Genomic DNA, 26,408 nt, shown 5'->3' on the forward strand with positions numbered 1-26,408 from the left:
ATACTCAAGAGCCCTGCAGCAGGGGGACCCTTGGTTGAGGAACCGCGAGTATGGAAGGCAAAATTATTCAAAAGGCATGATGGACATAGAAAAATTGGTATGATAAGAGACCTCACAGAAAGCAGGGTGTGAGGAAATATAGCCAAGGTAATTATGGGAGCCAGTGGACTAAGTGAACATTGGTTGAAAACGTATCTACAAAAATTGAGATAAAGAAGTTAAGGACGGGAAGAGTCGGAAATAAACCATGTGGAAGACAAGAGCAGGGTGTAAATTGAAAGCAAGGTTGAAGTTCCAATTCAGGGAAACACTAATATAATCATCAATATACCAGAAGGGCAGCCCTAGTAGGACTGGACAAAGAATGCTCCACATATTCCACAAGTAGGCATAGTTAGGGCCCATGCAAGTACCCATAGCACCACTGTTCATTTGGAGAAAGTGAGTGGAGTTAAAGTAAAAGTTGTTCAGTGTTGAGAACAAGTTGAGGAGGGTAATGGTCGGCGGGGACTGATTGGGCCTTTGACAATGAAGAAATGTGGCCCGGGGAGTGGGGGGTGATGGCTCAGCATTCTTGTGGGGGGTAGAGATTTAGGAGAATTGCAGATATATGGTGAAAAGGAGGTAATTAAGGTAAAAAGCAGAACTGTTATGACAGAGGGTGCCAGGAAAACCACAAATGTTAGTAGGAGACAGGGCAATGGGAAAAAAAATAGAATTGAGATAGGAAGAAATCAGTTCAGTAGGGTAGGAAAAGGCTGAGATAATGGGTTCATAGGGTTAACTTCTTTGTGGATTTCGGGAAGTACAAACAAGCTTTAAATTTGCATACTGTCTTGTTGTATAATTTTCAGAATCAGGGGAGTCATTCTCCGACCCCCCGCCGGGTCGGAGAATCGCCGGGGGCAGGCGTGAATCCCGCCCCCGCCGGTTGCCGAAGTCTCCGGCGGGGGCGGAGCCTGATACAGCATCCTGACCCAGTCAATAAAACCTCACCCAAGTCCGACTGTCCCAGAACCTCCCACAGATAGTCCCATTCTACTTGATCAAAGGCCTTCTCTGCGTCCATTGTGAGCACAACCTCCACCTCCCTACCTTCCGAGGGCATCATGATCACGTTTAATAGTCTTCTTACAATGGCCACCACCTGCCTTCCCTTAACAAACCCCGTCTGGTCCTCCCGAATAACGTCCGGAACACAATCCTCAATCCTAGAGGACAAAATTTTGGCCAGCAATTTGGCGTCCGCATTCAATAGGGATATCGGCCTGTAGGACTCACACAGCTCCGGGTTCTTGTCCTGCTTCAGGATCAGCAAATCGTCGGGGGAAGCACCCCTCTCTCCCTTGCCTCATTGAATGTCCTCATCAACAATGGCCCCAATATCCCAGAGAACTTATTATAGAACTCCACTGGGTAACCGTCCGGACCCGGGGCTTTACCCGACTGCATGGCCTTCAGACCCTCCGTTATCTCTTCCATCCCGATCGGGGCCCCCAGCCCTTCAACCAGCTCCCCATCCACCTTGCCTCCCTAGGAAGTGCCTCATCCCCTTCGGCACGGTTGGGGGTTCCAACCCATACAGCTTACCATAAAACTCCTTAAATGCCTTATTCACCCCTGCTGAGTCTCCAACCAGGTTCCCATCTCCGTCCTTTACTTTCCCGATCTCCCTGGCTGTCTCCCTCTTTCTAAGCTGCTGTGCAAGCATCCTGCTGGCTTTCTCTCCATGCTCATAAATCGCCCCCCCCTCGCCTTTCTCAGCTGCTCCACCGCCCTCCCTGTGGTTAACAAGCTGGACTTCGCCTGTAGCCTCCGCCGTTCCCTTAAAAGCCCTGTCTCTGAGGTCTCCGCATACCTCCTGTCGACCTGTAGTACCTCCTTTACCAGTCGGTCAGTCTCTGACCAGTCTACCTTCTCCCTGTGGGCCCGTATCGAGATCAGCTCCCCTCTAACCACCGCCTTCAATGCTTCCCAGACCACTGCTGCCGAAATTTCCCCCGTGCCGTTGACTTCCAGGTAGTTCTTGTCATGTGAGAGTACCTTTAAGAAATGGGTGTTTAAGAAATGTACCTTTAAGACTTCCGGGTGCGGCGATGACCAGCTAAGTCGCACGTTTCGGCAGCTCCCGGTGGAACGGACTTTTGGGCTCTTAATAGGAGCCCCAGCGGCAATTTTAACGGCTAAAAACACTGTGCGGTAAACCAGAAGGGAATCCCCCCGGACACGGATGGAAAAAGGAGGAAAGCGGCCGGCTTGCGGAGGATCCTCTAGAGCAGCGGCAAGGAAGGCAAGCTCAAAGCAAGATGGCGCGGAAGGTGGCCGTTTGGTATGGGGCCCGGACCAACAAGAGTTCCTGCGGCGCTGTGTGGAAGAACTGAAAAAGGAGATGAAGAAGGAGCTGCTGGCCCCGATATTACAGACGATTGAAGGGCTAAAGGAGGAGCAAAAGACCCAGGAGCTTCGGGTCGTGAAGGCAAAGGTCGCTGAAAATGAAGACGAAATACAGGGCCTGGTGGTGAAGACAGAGATGCACGAGGCACAACACAAAAGGTGTGTGGAAAGGCTGGAGGTGCTGGAGAATAATTTGAGGAGGAAGAATTTAAGGATTCTAGGTCTTCCCGAAGGCGCAGAAGGGGCGGACGTCGGGGCATATGTGAGCACGATGCTTCACTCGCTAATGGGATCGGAGGCCCCGACGGGCCCTTTGGAGGTGGAGGGAGCTTATCGAGTTATGGCGCGAAGACCGAGGGCTGGAGAAATACCTCGAGCCATAGTGGTGAGGTTTCTCCGCTATAATGACAGAGAGATGGTCCTCAGATGGGCGAAGAAAACTCGGAGCAGTACGTGGGAGAACGCGGTGATCCGCGTATACCAAGATTAGAGTGCGGAGGTGGCGAGAAGGAGGGCAAGTTTTAATCGGGCTAAGGCGGTGCTTCACTAAAGGAAGGTCAAATTCGGAATGTTGCAGCCGGAAAGATTGAGGGTCACACACCAAGGGAAGCACCACTACTTTGAGACGGCAGAAGAGGCGTGGACATTTATTGTGGACGAGAAGCTGGAATAGGCGGGCAAGAAAAAGAACGTTTGGGACAAAGTGGTGGGGTGATTATGTGGGGTGAGGGGGGGAAAAGGGGGGAGGGGATGATTTTTCAAGTTGTTAATCTTGCGACCCTGTAACTGTTCTCTCTTCCCCATGTTGTGGGGGGGGGGGGGGGGGGGGGAAGAGGGAGGATGAGGAACTGTGGGCGCCGGTCATTAGGGGCGGGGCCAAGTGGGAAACGCGGGCTTTGTTCCCACGCTATGGTAATTATGGCGGGAACAGGGGAGCAGGAAGGAGGGGGCCTTGCACAGTGGGGGCCGAGGTCACGGGGGGAAGCCGAGGTCAGCCAAAGTTTGCTGACTTCTGGGAGCAACATGGGGGGTGCAACTACGCTAGAAAGGGATCTAGCGGAGGGGGGGGGGGTTAACTGGGTTGCTGCTGCTGGGGAGAAGGGGGAGCTGGTACGGGGAGGGGTGGTCGAGGCGGGAGGGCGCCGTCGGGGGGATATACGGGTACGTGGGAACCGGGTGAGGAGCTGGATTAAAAAAGGGGATGGCTAGTCGACAAGGGGGGGGGGGGTAAAGAGCCCCCCAACCCGGCTGATCACGTGGAACGTGAGAGGGCTGAACGGGCCGATTAAAAGGGCACGGGTACTCGCATACCTAAAGAAACTAAAGGCAGATGTGGTTATGTTGCAGGAGACGCATTTGAAACTGACAGACCAGGTCAGACTACGCAAAGGATGGGTGAGGCAGGTGTTTCATTCGGGGTTAGATGCAAAGAACAGGGGGGTGGCTATTTTAGTGGGGAAAGGGGTACTGTTTGAGGCAAAGACCATAGTGGCGGATAGTGGGGTAGATACGTGATGGTGAGTGGCAGATTGCAAGGGGAGGCGGTGGTTCTAGTGAACGTATATGCCCCGAACTGGGATGATGCAAATTTTATGAGGCGTATGTTGGGACGTATCCCGGACCTGGAGGCGGGAAAGCTGGTAATGGGGGGAGACTTTAATACGGTGCTGGACCCAGGGCTGGACAGATCGAGGTCCAGGACCGGGAGGAGGCCGGCTGCAGCTAGGGTGCTCAAGGACTTCATGGAGCAGATGGGAGGAGTAGACCCCTGGAGATTTAGCAGGCCTAGGAGTAAGGAGTTCTCGTTTTTCTCCTATGTCCACAAAGTATACTCACGGATAGACTTTTTTGTTTTGGGAAGGGCACTGATCCCGAAGGTGACAGGGACGGAGTACACGGCCATAGCTTTCTCGGACCATGCACCACATTGGGTGGACCTGGAGGTAGGAGAGGAAAAAGAACAGCACCCACTCTGGAGAATGGATGTGGGATTATTGGCGGATGAGGGGGTATGTTTAAGGGTGAGACGGGGGTGTATTGAAAGGTACTTGGAGCTTAATGACAATGGGGAGGTTCAGGTGGGAGTGGTCTGGGAGGCGTTGAAGGCAGTGGTTAGAGGGGAACTGATATCCATCAGGGCACATAAAGGAAAGCAGGAGGGTAGGGAAAGGGAGCGGTTGCTGAAAGAACTTTTGAGGGTGGACAGGCAATATGCGGAGGCACCGGAGGAGGGACTGTACAGGGAAAGACAAAGGCTACACGTAGAATTTGACCTGTTGACCACGGGTAATGCAGAGGCACAATGGAGGAGGGCACAGGATGTACAGTACGAATATGGAGAGAAGGCGAGCCGGTTGCTGGCCCACCAACTGAGGAAGAGGGGAGCAGCGAGGGAGATAGGGGGGTGTGAGAGATGAGGAGGGAGAGATGGAGCGGGGAGCGGAGAGAGTGAATGGGGTGTTCAAGGCATTCCATGAAAGGTTATATAGAGCTCAGCCCCCGGAAGGGAAGGAGAGAATGATGTGCTTTCTGGATCAGCTGGAATTCCCTAAGGTGGAGGAGCAGGAGAGGGCGGGACTGGGAGCACAGATCGAGATGGAGGAGGTAGTGAAAGGGATTGGGAGCATGCAGGCGGGGAAGGCCCCGGGACCAGACGGATTCCCGGTGGAATTTTATAGGAAGTATATGGACTTGCTGGCCCCGCTTTTGACGAGAACCTTTCATGAGGCTAGGGAAAGGGGGCAGCTGCCCCCGACTATGTCAGAGGCAACGATATCGCTCCTTTTAAAGAAGGAAAAAGACCCGCTGCAATGTGGGTCCTACAGGCCCATTTCCCTTTTAAACGTAGATGCTAAGATTCTGGCCAAGGTGATGGCGACGAGGATAGAGGACTGTGTCCCGGGGGTGGTCCATGAGAACCAAACCGGGTTCGTGAAGGGGAGACATCTGAACACGAACATACGGAGGTTGCTAGGGGTAATGATGATGCCCCCGCCAGAGGGGGAGGCGGAGATAGTGGTGGCGATGGATGCCGAGAAAGCATTCGACAGAGTGGAGTGGGATTATCTGTGGGAGGTGCTAAGGAGATTTGGCTTTGGAGATGGGTATATCGGATGGGTACAGCTGCTGTATAAGGCCCCGGTGGCGAGTGTGGTCACGAATAGACAGAGGTCTGATTATTTCCGTCTTCAAAGAGGGACGAGGCAGGGGTGTCCCCTGTCTCCGTTACTGTTTGCATTGGCGATTGAGCCCCTGGCCATAGCACTGAGGGGTTCCAGGAAGTGGAGGGGAGTGCTTAGGGGAGGAGAAGAACACCGGGTATCTTTGTATGCAGATGATTTGTTGTTGTATGTTGTGGACCCGGTGGAGGGGATGCCAGAGATAATGCGGATACTTAGGGAGTTTGGGGATTTTTCGGGGTACAAATTGAACATGGGGAAAAGTGAGTTGTTTGTGGTGCATCCGGGGGAGCAGAGCAGGGGAATAGATGATTTACCGCTGAGGAAGGTAACAAGAGATTTCCGGTACTTAGGGATTCAGATAGCCAGGAATTGGGGAACCTTACACCGGCTTAATTTAACACGATTGGTGGAACAGATGGAGGAGGATTTCAAGAGATGGGACATGGTGTCTCTGTCACTGGCAGGTAGGGTGCAGGCGGTTAAAATGGTGATCCTCCCGAGATTCCTCTTTGTGTTTCAGTGCCTCCCGGTGATGGTCACGAAGGCTTTTTTTAAGAGAATTGAGAAAGGTGTTATGAGTTTTGTGTGGGCCGGGAAGACCCCGAGAGTGAGGAGGGGGTTCTTGCAGCGTAGTAGGGATGGGGGGGGCTGGCACTACCGAGCCTAAGCGATTATTATTGGGCCGCCAATATCTCAATGGTGTGTAAGTGGATGGGAGAAGGGGAGGGAGCGGCGTGGAAGGGATTGGAGATGGCGTCCTGCAAGGGGACCAGCCTACAAGCAATGGTGACGGCACCGTTGCCGTTCTCCCCGAAGAAATACACCACAAGACCAGTGGTGGTGGCAACACTAAAAATTTGGGGGCAGTAGAGACGGCATAGGGAATGGACGGGAGCCTCGGTGCGGTCCCCGATAAGAAATAACCATAGGTTTGTTCCGGGGAGAATGGTTAGGGCATTTGGAGTATGGCAAAGAGCTGGGGTAGTACAACTGAGAGATCTGTTCCTAGATGGGACGTTTGCGAGTATGGGAGCGCTGACGGAAAAATATGGGTTGCCCCAAGGGAATGCATTTCGGTATATGCAACTGAGGGCTTTTGCGAGGCAACAGGTGAGGGAATTCCCGCAGCTTCCGACGCAGGAGGTGCAGGATAGAGTGATCTCAGAGACATGGGAGGGGATGGTAGGGTGTCGGATATATACAGGGAAATGAGGGACGAGGGGGAGATTATGGTAGATGAGCTGAAAGGGAAATGGGAAGAAGAGCTGGGGGACGAGATCGAGGAGGGGCTGTGGGCTGATGCCCTATGTAGGGTAAACTCGTCGTCCTCGTGTGCCAGGCTAAGCTTGATACAATTCAAGGTTCTACACAGGGCGCATATGACTGGAGCACGGCTCAGTAAATTTTTAGGGGTAGAGGATAGGTGTGGGAGATGCTCGAGAAGCCCAGCGAATCACACCCACATGTTCTGGTCATGTCCGGCACTACAGGGGTTCTGGGTGGGGGTGGCGAAGGTGCTTTCGAAGGTGGTGGGGGTCCGGGTCGAGCCAAGCTGGGGGTTAGCTATCTTCGGGGTTGCAGAAGAGCCGGGAGTACAGGAGGCGAGAGAGGCTGATGTTTTGGCCTTTGCGTCCCTAGTAGCCCGGCGCAGGATATTGCTTATGTGGAAGGAAGCCAAACCCCCGGGCGTGGAGACCTGGATAAATGACATGGTAGGGTTTATAAAGCTAGAACGGATTAAGTTCGCATTAAGGGGTTCGGCTCAAGGGTTCACCAGGCGGTGGCAACCGTTCGTTAACTACCTCACAGAACGATAGAGGGAATGGAAAGAAAGAAGGCAACAGCAGCAACGCAGAGGGGAAGGAGGACCCGGGCGGGCTCTCAGGGATGTCACTGTATATGCATAGGTATTTGTATTAGGTAATGTATATTGGACTGTTGGATTGTACTTTTGGAGAGTAACTATTTTTGATAAGGCAGTTGCCATTTAGTTTTTTTGTTTATATATTATTTATTTATTTGTTTAAAACTGGCCACTGTTATTTATATTGCTTTATTGTTGTTAAAAAGAAAAACTTTGTACTGTTATGTTTGGCCAAAAAATTTTGAATAAAATATATTTATAAAAAAAAAAGAAATGTACCTTTAAGAAATGGGTGTTTATCAGTGATGTCAGAGTGTGGGTGGAGCTGGGCTGTCTGTCAGCTTTTTACTTTCGTTTTAGGCTGTTTGCTGCAGGGTGTGTTTTGGTTTTGTTTTCAGTGTTGGAGCTGAAGCCAGACCAAGCAGGTGTACTGCTGTTCTCTCTGCCATGAAAAGACTATCTCTTGATCATTTGGTGAATTCAGAATTATAAATGTTTTCAGTAGTGAATGTAAACCTAATGTGCTTCTGTTAAAAGGTGTTTCTTTTGTCTTCTGAATGTTGTTTGGAAAGTTATTAAGGGTTACTTAGTGTTGTATTCTTTGGGGGTTGTATTTGAATTGATGGTTGCTAGGATGTTCATTGTATGTTTTAAAAAGGTTAACTTGAGTTCATAGAATAAATACTTGTCTGCTGTACCACACCTGTAGAGTGGGCCGTGTGCTCCCCATACCACAACCTATTAATAGTTGGGGTCAGGTGAACTCCATGATACACTTCGGGGTTCTCCAAACCCTAGCCCATAACATTCTGAATACATTTCCTCAGCCGCCCGCACACCGTTTTGTCAGCTAAAACACCCACATCTAACCTTCTGTGCGGGCGCTGGTTACTGTCTTTACTAACCTGTAGGTCAACCCAGTGCGGGGCATGGTCTGAGATTGTGATCGCCAAGTACCCCGTGTCCACCACCCCTGTCAGTAAAGCCCTGCTCAGAATAAATAAATCAATTCGGGAGTACATTTTCTGCACTTGTGAGTAGAAGGAGAACTCCTTCACTCTCGGCTGCCCAACTCTCCATGGTCCACTTCCCCCATCTGCTCCATGAACCCTTTTTAGTTCCTTTGCCATTGCTGGCACCCTGCCTGTTTTTGAGCTTGACCGGTCTAAAGCAGGGTCAATAACTGTGTTTTATGCGAATCCAGGTCCAGTATCTTCCAAGCATCCTCTTTATAAACTTCACATTGTCCCAATTTGACGCATACACATTTACGAGTACCACCAGCACCCCCTCCAATTTCCCACTGACCATAACGTACCGGCCTCCCACATCCGAAACTATTCTTCCCTCCTCAAGGGCTGACCTCAGGGGTTGTTTAGCACAGGACTAAATCGCTGGCTTTGAAAGCAGACCAAGGCAGGCCAGCAGCACGGTTCAATTCCCGTAACAGCCTCCCCAAACAGGCGCCGGAATGTGGCGACTAGGGGCTTTTCACAGTAACTTCGTTTAAAGCCTACTTGTGACAATAAGCGATTTTCATTTCATTTCAAACACCACCCGCTTGTTGATCAGAATCGCGACCTCTCTAGTCTTCGAGTCCAGTCCAGAGTGAAAAACCTATCTGACCCAACCTTTCCTTAAGCTAATCTGGTCAGCTACTCTAAAGTGCGTCTCCTGCAGCATTACCACGTCCGCCTTCTTTCCTCTCAAATGTGTTAACACACGTGCCCTCTTGACCGGCCCATTTAGCCCTCGGACATTCCAGGTGATCAGCCTAATGGGAGGCTCATTGCAGCCCCCCCCCCCCCCACGCCGATCAGCCATCACCTTTCTTGGGCCACTCTCCAGCCCGCGCCTCCACCGGCCCACCCCCAGGCAGCCTCCGTCTCCGCCCTCCTCTCTGTCCCTCAGCAAGAGTCCCTCCCTCGTCAGCATTTCCCCCCCTCCTCCCCCTAGAAACAGCACAATGTAAATCGACCCCTTTGATAAGCCTAACATCTGCTCACCCCCCACTACGCTTCCGTGAACTAGCCCGCCCAGCTAGCTTGGTGGCCCCCACCCTGACGCCAGACATTTTCCCACCTATTGTTCCCTCCTCACCATCCCCACCGCTCATACACACATATTCAAATGACAAACAATCCCAACACAATTGCCCGACAGAAAAAAAACCCGCTAAACAAAGAAAAGATCAAGCAAGAGATCAACTCACTCAGCTCTGCAACTGGCCCCAAATCAATACAGAATGCATTACAAATAGCGTCCACAAAACAAGAAACGCAAAACTTTTTAAAACATAATGTTGCACCAAAGTTCAAAAGTTCTCAGTCCGCCACCAGTCCTTTCCTTTTCGCAAAGTCCAGCGTTTCCTCAGGCGACTCGAAATAAAAATGTTACTCCTCGTACGTGACCCTGAGACAGGCTCGGATACAGCAGTCCGAACTTCACCTTTTTCTTAAAAAGGTCGCCCTGATCTGGTTAAACAGCGCTCTTCTCCTGGCTACCTCCGCAGCCAGGTCCTGATAGATCCGCAGGATACTGTTCTCCCATTTACAGATCTGTGTCTGCTTGGCCCACTGTAAAATAAGCTCCTTATCCAAATACCTGTGGAATCTCACCACCATTGCCCTCGGGGGGGGGGGGCGTCTCCCATTCGCTGCTTCCTCACGAGCGTTCTGTGAGCTCTGTCCACCTCCAAGGATCGGGAGAATGCCCCATCCACCAGCAGCTTCTCGAACATGTCCGCTATGTATGCCCCGGCGTCCACTCCTTCGGACCCCTACGGGAGCCCAACAATTCTCAAGTTTTGCCGGCGGGACCTATTCTCTAGGTCCTCCATGGTCTCCAGGAGCCTTTTCTGCTGGTCTCTCAGCATCCCCACCTCCAAGTCCAGCGCAGTTTGATGTTCCTCCTGGTCAGCCAGCGCCTTCTCTACTTTCTGGATTGCCCGATCTTGGGCATCCAATCTAAGCTCCAGCCGTGCAATTGACTCTTTAATCGGGTCCAAGCTGTCCCGCTTCTGCTTGGCGAAGCCCTACTGGATAACTTGCATCAGCTGCTCCGTTGACCACTGGGTCGACAAGCCAGAGGTCCAGTCATCCGCCATGCTTTCTCCCACTGCAGCTTCAGCCCAAGCCTTTTCTGTCCTTCTGTTTCTGCCTTTGCGAGCACTTGTAGTCCTCCTCTCCATGCACGATGTGGGAATCCAGTACACAATTGCCTCTCTCATCGGTTTTTCAAATCAAGTCCGGTAGAAAATCTGGGGGGGAAAAGTCCAAAAGTCCGACCCGAGCAGGGGCCACCAAATGTGCGACTTACTCCTTCATAGCCGCCATCGGAAGTCTGCTAATTACATTTCTAAACTATTCCTTAAAACAGCCAAATCTGTGCCAAATTTTCCACCGTGAATAGTCCGAAAAACCAACATAACTTAAAGGACGATCCTTCCTGATGCCTTGCCAATTTATAGCATGCTGGCTGATGAAACAGGAATTTTCATGACGGCAGCTATGAAAGCACTATTCCTTTTCTGTTTTAGTCACCAACAATGGGGAAAATTATTACATACATACGTGGAATCCCCACTTGTTGTTTTCTTATCGCTGGACCAATGTTCAATTTTTTATCTTTATAATTCAACTTTTCTGCCTGAAAGGAAAAGAAATTGATATAAAACAAATTATAAGTCTTGTAAGAAATAACACCGTCTTTATATTTTAATGTTGCTGTATGAAAGAACGATATAAAATGCAAATTAGAATAGAACTTAATACCGTTATCTACAAGAAATATCAAGAAAGTAAGTAAAAAATATATTTTTATGTGAATTTGGAAAACATACCTTGATAAAACCCATCAGTGAAGAATATTAGTCAGCTGCAATCATGGAAAATGTTGTTACCTCTGCCACTAAAGCTGGGCGGTGATAATGTTTTTGCCTGTTTGTTGGTCTGTTTGCTTGTAGGCAATACACACCAAAAATTAATGGATGGATTTCAACTAGACGTGGTTCACATAAAGGGTACACCCATGGAAGACTAGTTTTGGTGAAGATGGGAATTTGGGTCCTGAATTTTGTTTCAAAAGGATCCTTTAACATAGGGAGATGGGCAAATTAATTTTTTCTTCTGGAATCTTATGGGTTAGAATGTTGTTGATTGTCTCAGCTGCTTGGTGGAATTGTCACAAAATGTGAACAGAGTATTCACAGCAGGTTGTTGGATGTGGATTGGTCAGAAATGAAATGAAATGAAATGAAAAATGAAATGAAATGAAAATCGCTTATTGTCACAAGTAGGCTTCAAATGAACAGATGGATGAATGGCTCCCATGTTTTGATGAAGCCATCTTCAGACTTTCGGATGCCGAATTTGATTTTCTCCATTTGGAGAAATTCTGATAGGTCGGACAGCCTGTCTGCAGCTTTAGGTGGTGCTGCTGACCGCCTGACAAACAGAATTCCTCGGCGGGCGATCAGGGAGGCAAAGGTAAGGGCGTCCGCCTTCCTCCCCATGAAGAGATCTGGCTGATCCCGGGCATGGCACAATCCTCATCCCCACCACTTTGGACATTGTCTCGAAGAAGGCTGTCCGGTACCCAGCAAGTCTGGGACGAGACCAGAACATGTGGGCGTGGTTGGCCGGGCCTCCTTGGCATCGTTCACATCTGTCCTCCACCTCCGGGAAGTACCTAATCATTTGGGTTCTTGTTAAGTGGGCTCTATGTACCACTTTTAGTTGCGTTAGGTTGAGTCTTGCGTACTTGGAGGTAGAGTTGACCCTGTGCAGTGCTTCTCTCCAGAGACCCCACCCTATTGCGAGTTCCAAGTCTTCTTCTCATTTCCTCCTCGTCGTATCCACGACAGTGTCGACCCTCTATCAGTCGTTCGTACATGTAGACAATAGACAATAGAACATTACAGCGCAGTACAGGCCCTTCGGCCCTCGATGTTGCGCCGACCTGTGAAACCAATCTAAAGCCCATCTACACTATTCCATTATCATCCATATGTTTATCCAATGGCCATATAAATGCCCTTAATGTTGGTGAGTCCACTACAGTTGCAGGCAGGGCATTCCACGCCCTTACTACTCTCGGAGTAAAGAACCTACCTCTGACATCTGTCCTATATCTATCTCCCCTCAATTTAAAGCTATGTCCCCTCGTGTTGGCCATCACCATCCGAGGAAAAGGGCTCTCACTGTCCACCCTATCTAATCCTCTGATCATCTTGTAAGCCTCTATTAAGTCACCTCTTAACCTTCTTCTGTCTAACGAAAACAGCCTCAAGTCCCTCAGCCTTTCCTCATAAGATCTTCCCTCCATACCAGACAACATCCTGGTAAATCTCCACTGCACCCTTTCCAATGCTTCCACATCCTTCCTATAATGCGGCGACCAGAACTGCACGCAATACTCCAAATGTGGCCGCACCAGAGTTTTGTACACCTGCAACATGACCTCATGGCTCCGAAACTCAATCCCTCTACCAATAAAAGCTAAGATGTGGAGATGCTGGCGTTGGGACTGGGGTGAGCACAGTAATAAGTCTTACAACTTATTGATGTCATCGTGTAGTCGTTTCAATGATTCTTCACCATGGATCCAAAGGAAAAAAATGTCATCGATGTATCTGGTGTAGAATGTCGGTTGAAGGTCCTGTGCAGTGAGGAGGTCTTGTTCAAACTTGTGCATGAAGATGTTGACATATTGAGGTGCGAATTTGGTCCCCATGGCTGTTCCGTGCGTCTGGATGAAGAACTTGTTGTCGGAGGTGAAGAGGTTGTGATCCAGAATGAAGCGGATGAGTTGCAGAATTGCGTCTGGAGATTGGCAGTTGTCGGTGTTGAGTACTGAGGCTGTTGCAGCAATGCCATCGTCATGGGGGATGCTAGTGTAGAGTGCCGAGACATCCATTGTGATGAGGAATGTTTCTGGTTCAACTGGTCCATGGGTGCTGAGTTTCTGTAGGAAGTCCGTCGTGTCGCGACAGAAGCTGGGCGTACCTTGTACGATGGGTTTCAAGATGCCCTCGATGTAGCCAGAGAGGTTCTCACACAGGATCCCATTGCCTGAAACGATAGGACGGCCTGGTGTGTTGGCCTTGTGTATTTTCGGGAGGCAGTAGAGATCTCCAATGCGGGGAGTACGTGGGATGAGAGCATGTAGGGTGCTCTGAAGGTCTGGATCCAAGGTCTTGATCAGTCTGTTGAGTTGGCGGATATGTTCCTTGGTCGGATCTGCGGGTAACTGTCTAGTGTTCCTGGTTGTTGAGTTGTCGGTATACTTCTTTGCAGTAGTCCGTTCTGTTCAGTATGACGGTGGCCCCTCCTTTGTCTGCTGGTTTGATGACGATGTTGCGGATGGCGTTGCATTGGACTTGGGGGACATTCGGGGCTGTCTTGTGAATGCGACTGATGAATCTGGCATTGACACGACTCCCGACGGCTTGAGCATACATGTCGAGTCTAGGGCAGCGGCCTTTCGGAGGGGTCCAATTCAACTCTTTCCTCTTCGGTTGCCGCACCGCAGATCTCTCGGTCTGCTGTTCCGGTTCATTGGTAGTCTCCTTGGGTTCGCTGTCGGCCTCTTGGGGTCTGTGGAAGAATTCCCAGAGCCTTATTCACCTGATGAATTCCTCCGTGTCTGCTGCGAGACTGATGGGGTCCATTTTGGTGCATGTTGCGCTCAGGACGCAGCAGACCAGCTGCAGAACACCGCCAAACAGATGAGACAACAATACTATGCCACCTATATGCACACCAAAAACAGGAAGCTTGAGAATCTCGGCATCACCACCAGCAGCAACCAAGCCTCCCCGGCACCACAGTAGAAAACAATACAGGGAAATCTATTGTCAACTTGTCGGACTACACCCTTCAACCAGACAAAATCGAAGTCCTCAGCAGAGGGCTCAATTTCTGCACCACCACCAAAATGGACCCCATCAGTCTCGCGGCAGACACGGAGGAATTCATCAGGCGAATGAGGCTCCGGGAATTCTTTCACAGACCCCAAGAGGCCGACAGCGAACCAAAGGAGACTACCAATGAACCGGAACAGCAGGCCGAGAGATCTGCGGTGCGGCAACTGAAGAGGAAAGAGTTGAATTGGACCCCTCCAGAAGGCCGCAGCCCTAGACTCGACATGTATGCTCAAGCCGTCAGGAGTCGCGTCAATGCCAGACTCATCAGTCGCATTCACAAGACAGCCCCGATCGTCACCCAAGCACAACGCAACGCCATCCGTGCTCTCAAAATCAACCGCAACATCGTCATCAAACCAGCAGACAAAGGAGGGGCCAACGTCATACTGAATAGAACGGGCTACTGCAAAGAAGTATACCGACAACTCAACAACCAGGAACACTAGACAGTTACCCGCAGATCCGACCAAGGAACATATCCGCCAACTCAACAGACTGATCAAGACCTTGGACCCAGACCTTCAGAGCACCCTACGTGCTCTCATCCCACGTACTCCCTGCATTGGAGATCTCTACTGCCTCCCGAAAATACACAAGGCCAACACACCAGGCCGTCCTATCGTTTCAGGCAATGGGACCCTGTGTGAGAACCTCTCTGGCTACATCGAGGGCATCTTGAAACCCATTGTACAAGGTACACCCAGCTTCTGTCGCGACACAACGGACTTCCTACAGAAACTCAGCACCCATGGACCAGTTGAACCAGGAACATTCCTCATCACAATGGACGTCTCGGCACGCTACACTAGCATCCCCCATGACGACGGCATTGCTGCAACAGCCTCAGTACTCAACACCGACAACTGCCAATCTCCAGACGCAATTCTGCAACTCATCCGCTTCATTCTGGATCACAACGTCTTCACCTTCGACAACAAGTTCCTCATCCAGACGCACGGAACAGCCATGGGGACCAAATTCGCACCTCAATTTGCGAACATTTCATGCACAAGTTTGAACAAGACCTCCTCACCGCACAGGAGCTTCAACCAACGTTATACACCAGATACATCGATGATATTTTTTTCCTTTGGACCGACGGCGAAGAATCACTGAAACGACTACACGATGACATCAATAAGTTCCATCCCACCATCAGACTCACCATGGACTACTCGCCAAAATCAGTTGCATTCTTGGACACACTCATCTCCATCAAGGACAGTCACCTCAGCACTTCGCTTTACCGCAAACCCACGGATAACCTCACGATGCTCCACTTCTCCAGCTTCCACCCTAAACACGTTAAAGAAGCCACCCCCTATGGACAAGCCCTCCGTATACACAGGATCTGCTCAGACGAGGAGGAGCGTAACAGACATCTACAGACACTGAAAGATGCCCTTGTACGAACAGGATATGGCGCTCGACTCATCGATCGACAGTTCCAACATGCCACAGCAAAAAAACGCACCAACCTCCTCAGAAGACAAACACAGGACACAACCGACAGAATACCCTTTGTCGTCCAGTACTTTCCCGGAGCGGAGAAACTACATCTTCTTCACAGCCTTCAACACGTCATCGATGAAGAATGAACATCTTGCCAAGGTCATCCCCACACCCCCACTACTTGCCGTCAAACAACCGCGCAACCTCAAACAAACCACTGTTTGCAGCAAACTACCAGCCTTCAGAACAGTGACCACGACACCACGTAATCCTACCATGGCAATCTCTGCAAGATGTGCCAGATCATCGACCTGGATACCACCATTACACGTGAGAACATCACCCACCAGGTAGGCGGTACATACTCGTGCGACTCGGCCAACGTAGTCTACCTCATATGCTGCAGGAAAGGATGTCCCGAAGTATGGTACATTGGCGAGACCATGCAGACGCTGCGACAACGAATGAACGGACATTGCACGACAATCACCAGGCAGGAATGTTGAAATGAAAAATGAAAATTGCTTGTCACAAGTAGGCTTCAATGAAGTTACTGTGAAAAGCCCCTAGTCGCCACATTCCGGCACCTGTTCGGGGGGGGCTGGTACGAGAATTGAACCTTGCTGCTGGCCTGCCTTGGTCTGCATTAAAAGCTAGTTATTTAGCCCAGTGTGCTAAACCAGCCCCTGGAATGTTCCATTCCAGTCGGGGAACACTTTAGCAGTCAAGGGCATTCAGCCTCTGATGTCCGGGTAAGCGTTCTACAAGGCGGCCTTCAGGACGCACGACAACGCAGAATCGCCAAGCATAAACCTATAGCCAGGTTCCGCACACGAGTGCGGTCTCAACCGGGACCTGGGATTCATGTTGCATTACATTCATCCCCATCTGGCCCGGGCTTGCGAAATCCTACCAACTGTCCTGGTTTGAGACAATTCACACCTCTTTAACCTGGGGTTACCCCTATCTCTGGATCTGTAAAGACTTAATTACCTGCAAATGCTCGCATTCTAAGCATTGTCTTGCATCTTTGAATTTGTCTAGATAAATGGTTCTGGAACATACCTCTTCATTCACCTGAGGAAGGAGCAGTGATCCGAAAGCTAGTGTTTGAAACAAACCTGTTGGGACTTTAACCTGGTGTTGTAAGACTTCTTACAACAAAAGCTAACACACTGTACACACTTAGCAACCCTATCAACCTTGGTGGCAACTTTCAGGGATCTATGTACATGGACACTGAGATCTCTCTGCTCATCCACACTACCAAGAATCTTACCATTAGCCCAGTATTCTGTATTCCTGTTACTTCTTCCAAAATGAATCACCTCACACTTTTCTGCATTAAACTCCATTTGCCACTTCTCAGCCCAGCTCTGCAGCTTATCTATGTCCCTCTGTAACCTGCAACATCCTTCCGCACTGTCCACAACTCCACCAACTTTAGAGGTATTACGGTACCTGGTAATGCTGGAACACCATTGGTAGATATTGTATGTTTCCTATTGGTCAAGCTGTATGGTAGCTCTGCCCTGCAAGGCGGGGTATAAGAGCACATGCCGCCCCAGCAGCCTTTATTCTGTACCTGAGCAGCTGAGGGAAACATCTAGCTTATTAAAGCCTTCAGTTGGACGACAACCTCGCTTTAGTGGTCATTGATCGTGCATCAATTTAATAAGCTAGATTTAAAGAGATGTAGCTCCGAATCAAGCCGGAGTGTCTGCAACTCAGACCCCACGGCGAACTCAGCGGCAATCTTCAAGCACTGGCTGGCGTGTTTTAAAGACCATCTCGGAATGGCCGAAAACATACCCATGGGAGAACAGAAAATGCAAGTCCTGCACTCGAGGGTGAGGAAATTTACACCCTCATCGAGGACGCGGAAGACTTCGATGCAGCAATAGAGCTGCTAAAAGGACATTATATTCGCCCGGTAAACCAGGTCTACGCCCGGCATCTGATCGCAATGAGGCGACAAATCCCTGGGGAAATCGCTGGAAGAATTCTACCGTGCGCTCCTGATGTTGGGGAGAAACTGCAGCTGCCCGCAAGTTTTGGCAAGTGACCACACAGAACTCTTGATCCTGGTCGCTTTCGTGGCAGGTATGCTGTCCTCCCAAATCCGCCAGCGATTGCTGGAAAAGGACACCCTAGGCCTCAAGGAGGCACGGGCCCTTGCAGGCTCCCTGGATGTGGCCTCCAGAAACGCCCACGCTTACGTTCCCGACCGCGCGGCAGCCCCCTGGGCAGCGTGGAACCTGTCCGCAGCTGACCCCGAGACATCCCCCATCCCCCCACAAGCTTGTGCAGCAAGGCGGCCTGGCAACCACGGGGGGCACCGCTGCCACTTTTGCGGGCAGACCAAGCACCCCCGGCAGCGCTGCCCGGCCCGCGCATCCACATGCAAGGGATGTGGTAAAAAGGGCCACTTCGTGGTGGTATGCCAGGCCAGTGCGGTCGCTGCGGTGTCCGGCAGCGAATGCGGACTGCCACCACAAGCTCTCCACGGTCCCAGTGCAGCCAGCGGGCGCCGCCATCTTCCTACTCCTGGGCCACGTGCGGACCCCGGGCGCCGCCATCTTGTCCCGCGGACGCCACGTTCAATGGATGAGCGCCGCCATTTTGTGCACCTCCAGCTATGTGCGACCAATGGGAGCCGCCATCTTGGATGGACTCCCAGGACCCCAGCTCGGCTGACCGCACACCGCCCGAAGAGAACACTCAACTGCTGCAATTAGCCTCGGTGACCCTGGACCAGTCCCGGCCTCGAACACTCTCAACCGGCACAACAACTGTACTAATCAACGGGCACGAGACGTCCTCCTTAATCGACACTGGGAGCACGGAGATCTTCATACACCCCGACACGGTACGGCGCTGTTCTCTCCTCGTCCACCCCACTAATCAAAAAATCTCCCTGGCCTCCGGCTCCCGACTCAGTAGAGATAAAAGGGTTCTGTGTAGCAAATCTCATGGTCCAGGGAAGGGAGTTTAAAAATTACCGGCTCTACGTCCTTCCCCACCTCTGCGCGGCCACACTCCTAGGTTTAGACTTCCAGTGTAATCTCCAAAGACTAACTTTCAAATTCGGCAGCCCTATACCCCCCTCACTGTCTGCGGCCTCGCGACCCTCAAGGTCGATCCGCCTTCCCTGTTTGCGAACCTCACCCCGGATCGCAAACTTTTCGCCACCAGGAGCAGACGGTACAGTGCCCAGGATCGGATCTTTATTAGGTCAGAGGTCCAAAGGCTACTGAGGGAAGGAGTCACTGAAGTTAGCAAGAGTTCCTGGAGAGCTCAAGTAGTGGTGGTAAAGACCGGGGAGAAGCATAGGATGGTCATCGACTAAAGTCAGACCATCAACAGGTTTAGGCAGTTGGACGCGTACCCTCTCCCCCACATATCCGACCTGGTAACCAGGATCGCGCATTACAAGGTCTTCTCCACGGTGGATCTTAAGTCCGCCTCCACCAGCTCCCTATCCGCACTAGTGATCGCATATACACTGCCTTCGAGGCAGATGGGCGGCTCTATCATTTTCTTAAGGGTTCCCTTCGGTGTCACCAACGGGGTCTCGGTCTTCCAGCGCGAGATGGACCGAATGGTTCACCGGTACGGTTTACGGACAACATTCCCGTATCTCGATAATGTCACCATCTGCGGCCACGACCAGCAGGACCACGACACCAACCTCCGGAAATTCCTCCAGACCGCAAAGATCCTTAACCTTACGTATAACAAGGATAAATGCGTGTTTAGCACCGACCGCCTAGCCACCCTCGGCTACGTAGTGCGAAATGGAGTTATCGGCCCCGACCCTGAACGCATGTGCCCCCTTATGGAGTTCCCCCTCCCTCACTGCTCCAAGGCCCTGAAGCGCTGCCTAGGGTTTTTCTCTTACTATGCCCAGTGGGTCCCCAACTATGCGGACAAAGTCCGTCCCCTGATCCAATCCACAACTTTTCCCCTTCAGCTGCATCAAAGCAGACATTGCAACGGCTACGATGCACTCCATCGATGTGTCCCTCCCCTTCCAGGTCAAGAGCGACGCGTCTGACGTAGCTCTGGCGGCCACCCTCAACCAAGCGGGCAGACCCGTGGCCTTCTTCTCATGTACCCTCCATGCTTCCGAAATCCGCCACTCCTCAGTTGAAAAGGAGGCCCAGGCCATAGTAGAAGCTGTGTGACATTGGAGGCATTACCTGGCCAGCAGGAGATTCACTCTCCTCACTGACCAACGGTCGGTTGCTTTCATGTTCGATAATGCACAGCGGGGCAAGATAAAAAACGATAAGATCTTGCGGTGGAGAATCAAACTCTCCACCGACAAATACGAGAATTTGTATCATCCCGGGAAGCTAAACAAGTCTCCTGATGCCCTGTCCCGCTGCACATGTGCCAACGCACAAGTGGACCGTCTCCGAGCCTCCACGAGGACCTCTGCCACCCGGGGGTCACTCGCTTTTTCCACTTTATCAAGACCCGCAACCTGCCCTACTCCATCGAGGAGGTCAGTGTAGCCACCAGGGACTGCCAAATCTGCGCGGACTGCAAACCGCAATTCTACCAGCCAGAGAAAGCACACCTGATGAAGGCTTCCCGTCCCTTTGAACGCCTCAGCATGGACTTCAAAGGCCCCCTCACCTCCACCGACTGCAACACGTACTTCCTGAACATGATTGACGAGTACTCCCGGTTCCCATTCGCCATCCCCTGCCCCGACATGACCGCAACCACCGTCATCAAGGCCCTCCATAGCATCCTTGCGCTGTTCGGGTTCCCCGCTTATATACATAGTGATAGGGGGTTCTCCTTTATGAGCGACGAACTGCGTCAATTCCTGCTCAGCAAGGGCATCGCCTCGAGCAGGACGACCAGTTACAACCCCCGGGGTAACGGACAGGTAGAGAGGGAGAACGGAACGGTCTGGAAGACCGTCCTACTGGCCCTACGGTCCAGGAATCTCCCAGTCTCCCGCTGGCAGGAAGTCCTCCCGGATGCCCTCCACTCCATCCGGTCACTGCTTTGTACCACAACCAACCAAACACCTCATGAACGTCTCCTAGTCTTCCCCAGGAAGTCCTCCTCTGGGACCTCGCTCCCGACCTGGCTGGCAGCTCCCGGACCCATCCTGCTCCGAAAACACGTGCGGGCGCACAAGTCGGACCCGTTGGTCGAGAGGGTCCGTCTTCTCCACGCTAACCCTCTGTACGCCTACGTGGCGTACCCCAATGGCCGACAAGATACGGTCTCCCTACGAGACCTGGCGCTCGTCGGAGCCCCACACACCCCCCAGCCACCAGTCCCAACCTCCCTCCCACCAGTGCACCTTACAGGAGGATCGGTCCTTCCGCCGGCCCCGTCTAGGCCCCCCCCACCCACCGATGCACCCCGCAGACACTCGCTTCTCAGGTCAACCGTTTTCCCAACCAGCGCCGTCTAGGGGTGTCGAAGCTGCCACAGAGATCGAGGCCACGCCCCCGGAGTCACAGACACCAGAGCCTCCACTGGAGTCACCACCGAAGCTTCGACGATCACAGAGGACGACCAGGGCCCCCGATCGACTGATTGCTTCATTTTAAAGTGTATAGTTAATTATGAATCATAAATTGTAAATGGTAAATAGAATTGTAAATAATTGCAAAACGCTGTACGGAGGTATTACGGTACCTCCATAACTATAATTTCTGACTTCCGGGTGCAGCTATGCAGAGCTAGGTCGCATAGTCGGTAGCTCCCGCTTGGAACGGACTTTTGGGCTCTTTTACAGGGCCCCCACGGCATTTGTTTGACATTTCCCGGTGTGGCAAGAAGACTGCAGCATTCCCCTGACAGTGTCCCCCAGGAATGTTATGTCTTTTGGCTACCAGACCCGGCAGAAACAATAAAAGATTTGGCTTTGGCTGCAGGTTTAGACAAAAGCCTCTTCCAGCATGCAGGCGGGGGAAGGGCAAGCTTAAAGCTGCAATCTGACTTGACTCTATCAAAGGTGAATTCTAGCAGCAGAGGGAACAACTGTGAAAAGATCTACCAAGTCCATTGAAGAAGCAGGGACGAGGCTTCCGGTGGTGGCCATGGAGGAGTAGGTCGCGCATTCGGCAGCTCCCGTCTGGAACTGACTCTCAGACCTTTTTCAGGAGTTTCCATAGACTTTTTAAACGGACCAGAAGTGTAACGGCCAAAGGAGCGGCACTGGAGTAACGGGAGAAGCGAGGGAATGAAAACAAAATGGCGGCGGCCAGGGACAAAGGGGAGCTGCAGGAGTTCATCAAGCGCTGCTTCGAAGAGCAGCGCGAGGAGATGCACAAGGAGATGTTGGCGCCTATGCTTTCGGCAATTGAAGGACTCGGGATCACCCAGAAGGCCCATGAAGCTAAGATCCAGGAGGTACAGAAAAGAGTCAGTCAGAACGAGGACGAGCTCGTGGGCCTGGCGGTGAGAGTGGAGCAGAACGAGGCGCTACACAAGAGGTAGGCGGGAAGACTCGAAGACCTGGATAACAGATCGAGGAGAAAGAATCTGCGAATCCTGGGTCTCCCTGAGGGAGTGGAGGACACTGATGCCGTGGCATACACGAGCACGATGCTCGAGGCGATGATGGGCACGAAGGCCCCTTCGAGGCCGCTGGAGTTGGACGGGGCACATCGGGTGCTGGCGAAGAAGCCCCAGGCAAATGAGCCGCCAAGGGCGATGGTGGTGACGTTCCACCGGTTCACGGACAGAGAGTGGGTCCTGAGATGGGCCAAGAAGGAGCGGAGCAGTAAGTGGGACAATGCAGAGATCCGAATATACCCGGACTGGAGCACGGAGGTTGCAAAGCGGAGAGCGTGTTTCAACTGGGCCAAAGCAGCGTTGTACCGGAAAGAAGTGAAATTCGGAATGCTGCAGCCAGCGCGACTGTGGGTCACATACAAGGGCCAACACTATTACTTCGAAACGCCTGAAGAGGCGTGGACCTTTGTACAAGCCGAAAAGTTGGACTCTAACTGAGGGTTTGTGAGGGTGGGGGGGATGTTTTGGGGTTTGATGTGTGATGGTTGTTGTATATAGGGGGTCAATCACACGCAGGAAATGTTACATGGGCTGGGGGAGAGAGACAAGGCCGCGACAGGAGCTGCGCCAGAGGGGGCGGAGCGGGCTTTGGAAAGCGCGGGGTGTTTTCCCGCGCGCGGGAAGAAAGACGGGAAGGGGAACGAAGGAATGCATATGGATTGGGAGACTCCCACGCGGGGAGGTCAATGGGACAGCGGGGGAAGCCGGGGTCAGCAGGCGCCAGCTGACTTACGGGAGTGACATGGGGGGAAGCAACAAAAGCTAGACAGGGGTCTAGCGGGGGGGAGGGGAAGGGGGGGGGGGGGAAAAAGGGTTGCTGCTGCACTGGCCGAAAGGGAATGGGACACAGAAGAGGTGGTCAGGATGGGGATCCCCCCTCTGGGGGACTGGAGGGTGAGGGAGGTGTGGACACGGGACTGGCCCAGAAAAGGAGATGGCTAGTCGGCGGGGCGTGGGGGGGTGAGAGCCCCTCCAATCCGGCTGATAACGTGGAATGTGAGGGGCCTGAATGGGCCGGTGAAGAGGGCTCGAGTGTTCGCGCACTTAAAGGGACTGAAGGCGGACGTGGCCATGCTCCAAGAGACACACCTGAAGGTGACGGACCAGGTCAGGCTAAGAAAGGGATGGGTAGGACAGGTATTCCACTCGGGACTGGACGCGAAGAATAGAGGGGTGGCAATATTGGTGGGAAAGCGGGTGTCATTTGAAGCCAAGACTATTGTAGCGGACAATGGAGGGCGATATGTAATGGTGAGCGGTAGGCTGCAAGGGATGTGGGTGGTGTTGGTAAACGTATACGCCCCGAACTGGGATGATGCAGGATTCATGGAGCGCATGTTGGGGCGCATTCCGGACCTGGAGATAGGAGGCCTGATAATGGGAGGGGACTTCAATACAGTGTTGGATCCAGCACTAGACCACTCCAAATCAAGGACTGGAAAGAGGCCGGCGGCGGCCAAGGTACTTGGGGGGTTTATGGATCAGATGGGGGCAGTGGACACATGGCGGTTTGCAAGGCCGCAGGCCAGGGAATTTTCTTTCTTCTCCCATGTACACGAAGCCTACTCCCGGATAGATTTCTTTGTTCTGGGTAGGGAGCTCATCCCGAGGGTGGAGGGGACGGAGTATTCGGCCATAGCCGTTTCGGACCATGCCCCACACTGGGTGGAACTGGAGCTGGGAGAGGAGAGGGACCAACGCCCGTTGTGGCGGCTGGATGTGGGACTGCTGGTGGACGAGGTGGTGTGTGGGAAGGTGAGGGGGTGTATCGAAAGGTACTTGGAGGCCAACGACAACGGGGAGGTGCGGGTGGGGGTGGTATGGGAGGCGTTGAAGGCGGTGATCAGGGGAGAGCTAATTTCCAATTGGGGCTCATAGGGAGAAGACAGAGGGTATGGAAAGGGAGAGGTTAGTGGGAGAGATTTTGAGAGTGGACAGGAGATACGCAGAGGCCCCGGAGGAAAGATTACTTGGGGAAAGACGACGGCTCCAGACGGAGTTTGACCTGTTGACCACAGGGAAGGCGGAGACACAGTGGAGGAAAGCGCAGGGGGCGACCTACGAGTATGGGGAAAAGGCTAGTTGGATGCTGGCACACCAGCTCCGTAAGAGGATGGCAGCGAGGGAAATAGGGGGAGTCAAAGATGGAAGGGGAGCCACGGTTCGGAGTGCAACGAAAATAAACGAGGTATTCAAGGCCTTTTATGAAGAGTTGTACAGATCCCAGCCCCCAGCGGGGGAAGAGGGGGTGAGACGATTCCTAGATCAGCTGAGATTCCCGAGGGTGGAGGAGCAAGAGGTGGCTGGTTTGGGGGCACCAATTGGGTTGGAGGAGCTGAGCAAGGGTTTGAGGAGCATGCAGGCGGGGAAGGCCCCGGGACCGGATGGATTCCCGGTGGAGTTCTACAGGAAGTACGCAGACCTGTTGGCCCCGCTACTGGTGAGGACCTTTAATGAGGCAAGAGAGGAGTGGACACTGCCCCCGACAATGTCGGAAGCGACAATTTCTTTGATCCTAAAGCGGGACAAGGACCCACTGCAATGTGGATCGTACAGGCCGATCTCGCTCCTCAATGTGGATGCAAAGTTGCTGGCAAAAGTGCTGGCCACGTGGATCGAGGACTGTGTCCCGGGGGCAATCCACGAGGACCAGACGGGATTTGTAAAGGGCAGGCAACTAAACACCAATGTGCGGCGGTTCTTAAACGTGATAACGATGCCATCGGAGGAGGGAGAGGCGGAGCTAGTGGCAGCTATGGACGCGGAGGAGGCCTTTGACCGAGCAGAGTGGGAGTACCTCTGGGAGGTGCTGCGCAGGTTTGGGTTCGGTGTAGGGTTTATCAATTGGGTTAAGCTCCGTTACAGAGCCCCGATGGCAAGTGTAGTGACGAACCGGCGGAGGTCAGAGTACTTTCGACTGTACCGAGGGACGAGGCAGGGGTGCCCCCTGTTGTTCGCATTGGCGATCGAACCATTGGCCATGTCATTGAGGGAGTCTAATAAATGGAGGGGGGTGGTCCGAGGGGGAGAAGAGCATCGGGTGTCGCTATATGCGGATGACCTGTTGCTGTACGTGGCGGATCCAATGGAGGGGATGGTGGAGGTCATGCAGACTCTAAGGGAGTTTGGGGAGTTTTTGGGCTATAAGCTCAATGTAGGGAAGAGTGAGCTCTTTGTATTCCAGGTGGGGGACCCAGAAAGAGGGGGCTGAGGAGGGCGGAGGGGAGCTTTCGGTATCTGGGGATCCAGATAGCCAGGAGTTGGGGGACCCTACATAAATTGAATCTGACGAGGTTGGTGGAGCAAATGGAGGAGGATTTCAAAAGATGGGACATGTTACCGCTCTCGCTGGCGGGTAGAGTGCAGTCGGTCAAAATGGTGGTCCTTCCGAGGTTTCTGTTTGTGTTTCAGTGCCTTCCCATCGTGATCACTAAGGCCTTTTTTAAGAGAGTGGGCAGGAGTAATTTGGGGTTTGTGTGGGCGAATAAGACCCCAAGAGTAAGTAGAGGGTTCCTGGAATGCAGTAGGGACCGAGGAAGGTTGGCGCTGCCAAACCTGGGGAGCTACTACTGGGCAGCAAATGTGGCGATGATCCGCAAGTGGGTTATGGAGGGAGAGGGAGCGGCATGGAAGAGGATGGAGATGGCGTCCTGTAAAGGAACGAGCCTGGGGGCGTTGGTGACGGCACCGCTGCCGCTCTCGCCGACAAAGTATACCACAAGCCCGGTGGTGGCCGCAACGCTAAGGATCTGGGGCCAGTAGAGACGGCACCGGGGTGCAATGGGAGCATCGGTGTGGTCCCCGATCAGGGGTAACCACTGATTTGTCCCGGGGAAGATGGACGGGGGGGTTCCAGAGCTGGCATCGGGCGGGGATTGGAAGAATGGGGGACGTTTGCGAGCCTAGGGGCACTGGAGAAGTTCGAGTTATCCCTGGGATATGCCTTTAGATATATGCAGGTGAGGGCTTTTGTGAGGCGACAGGTGAGGGAATTCCCGTTGCTCCCGGCACAAGAAGTTCAAGATCGGGTGATCTCGGG

General features: G+C 52.4%; 1 protein-coding gene across 1 annotated transcript in view; it reads right to left on the bottom strand.

Annotated features, from left to right (window-relative positions):
* LOC140393012 (protein boule-like) overlaps positions 1-26,408 on the bottom strand; it is a 285,413-nt gene that overhangs the window by 165,155 nt on the left and 93,850 nt on the right. The window contains exon 5 of the mRNA XM_072478936.1: positions 11,013-11,088. Coding sequence (XP_072335037.1) covers positions 11,013-11,088 — 76 coding nt within the window. The remainder of the gene's footprint in view (positions 1-11,012; positions 11,089-26,408) is intronic.

This window comes from Scyliorhinus torazame, chromosome 2 (genome assembly GCF_047496885.1).
Source record: "Scyliorhinus torazame isolate Kashiwa2021f chromosome 2, sScyTor2.1, whole genome shotgun sequence".
Lineage (NCBI taxonomy): Eukaryota > Metazoa > Chordata > Chondrichthyes > Carcharhiniformes > Scyliorhinidae > Scyliorhinus > Scyliorhinus torazame.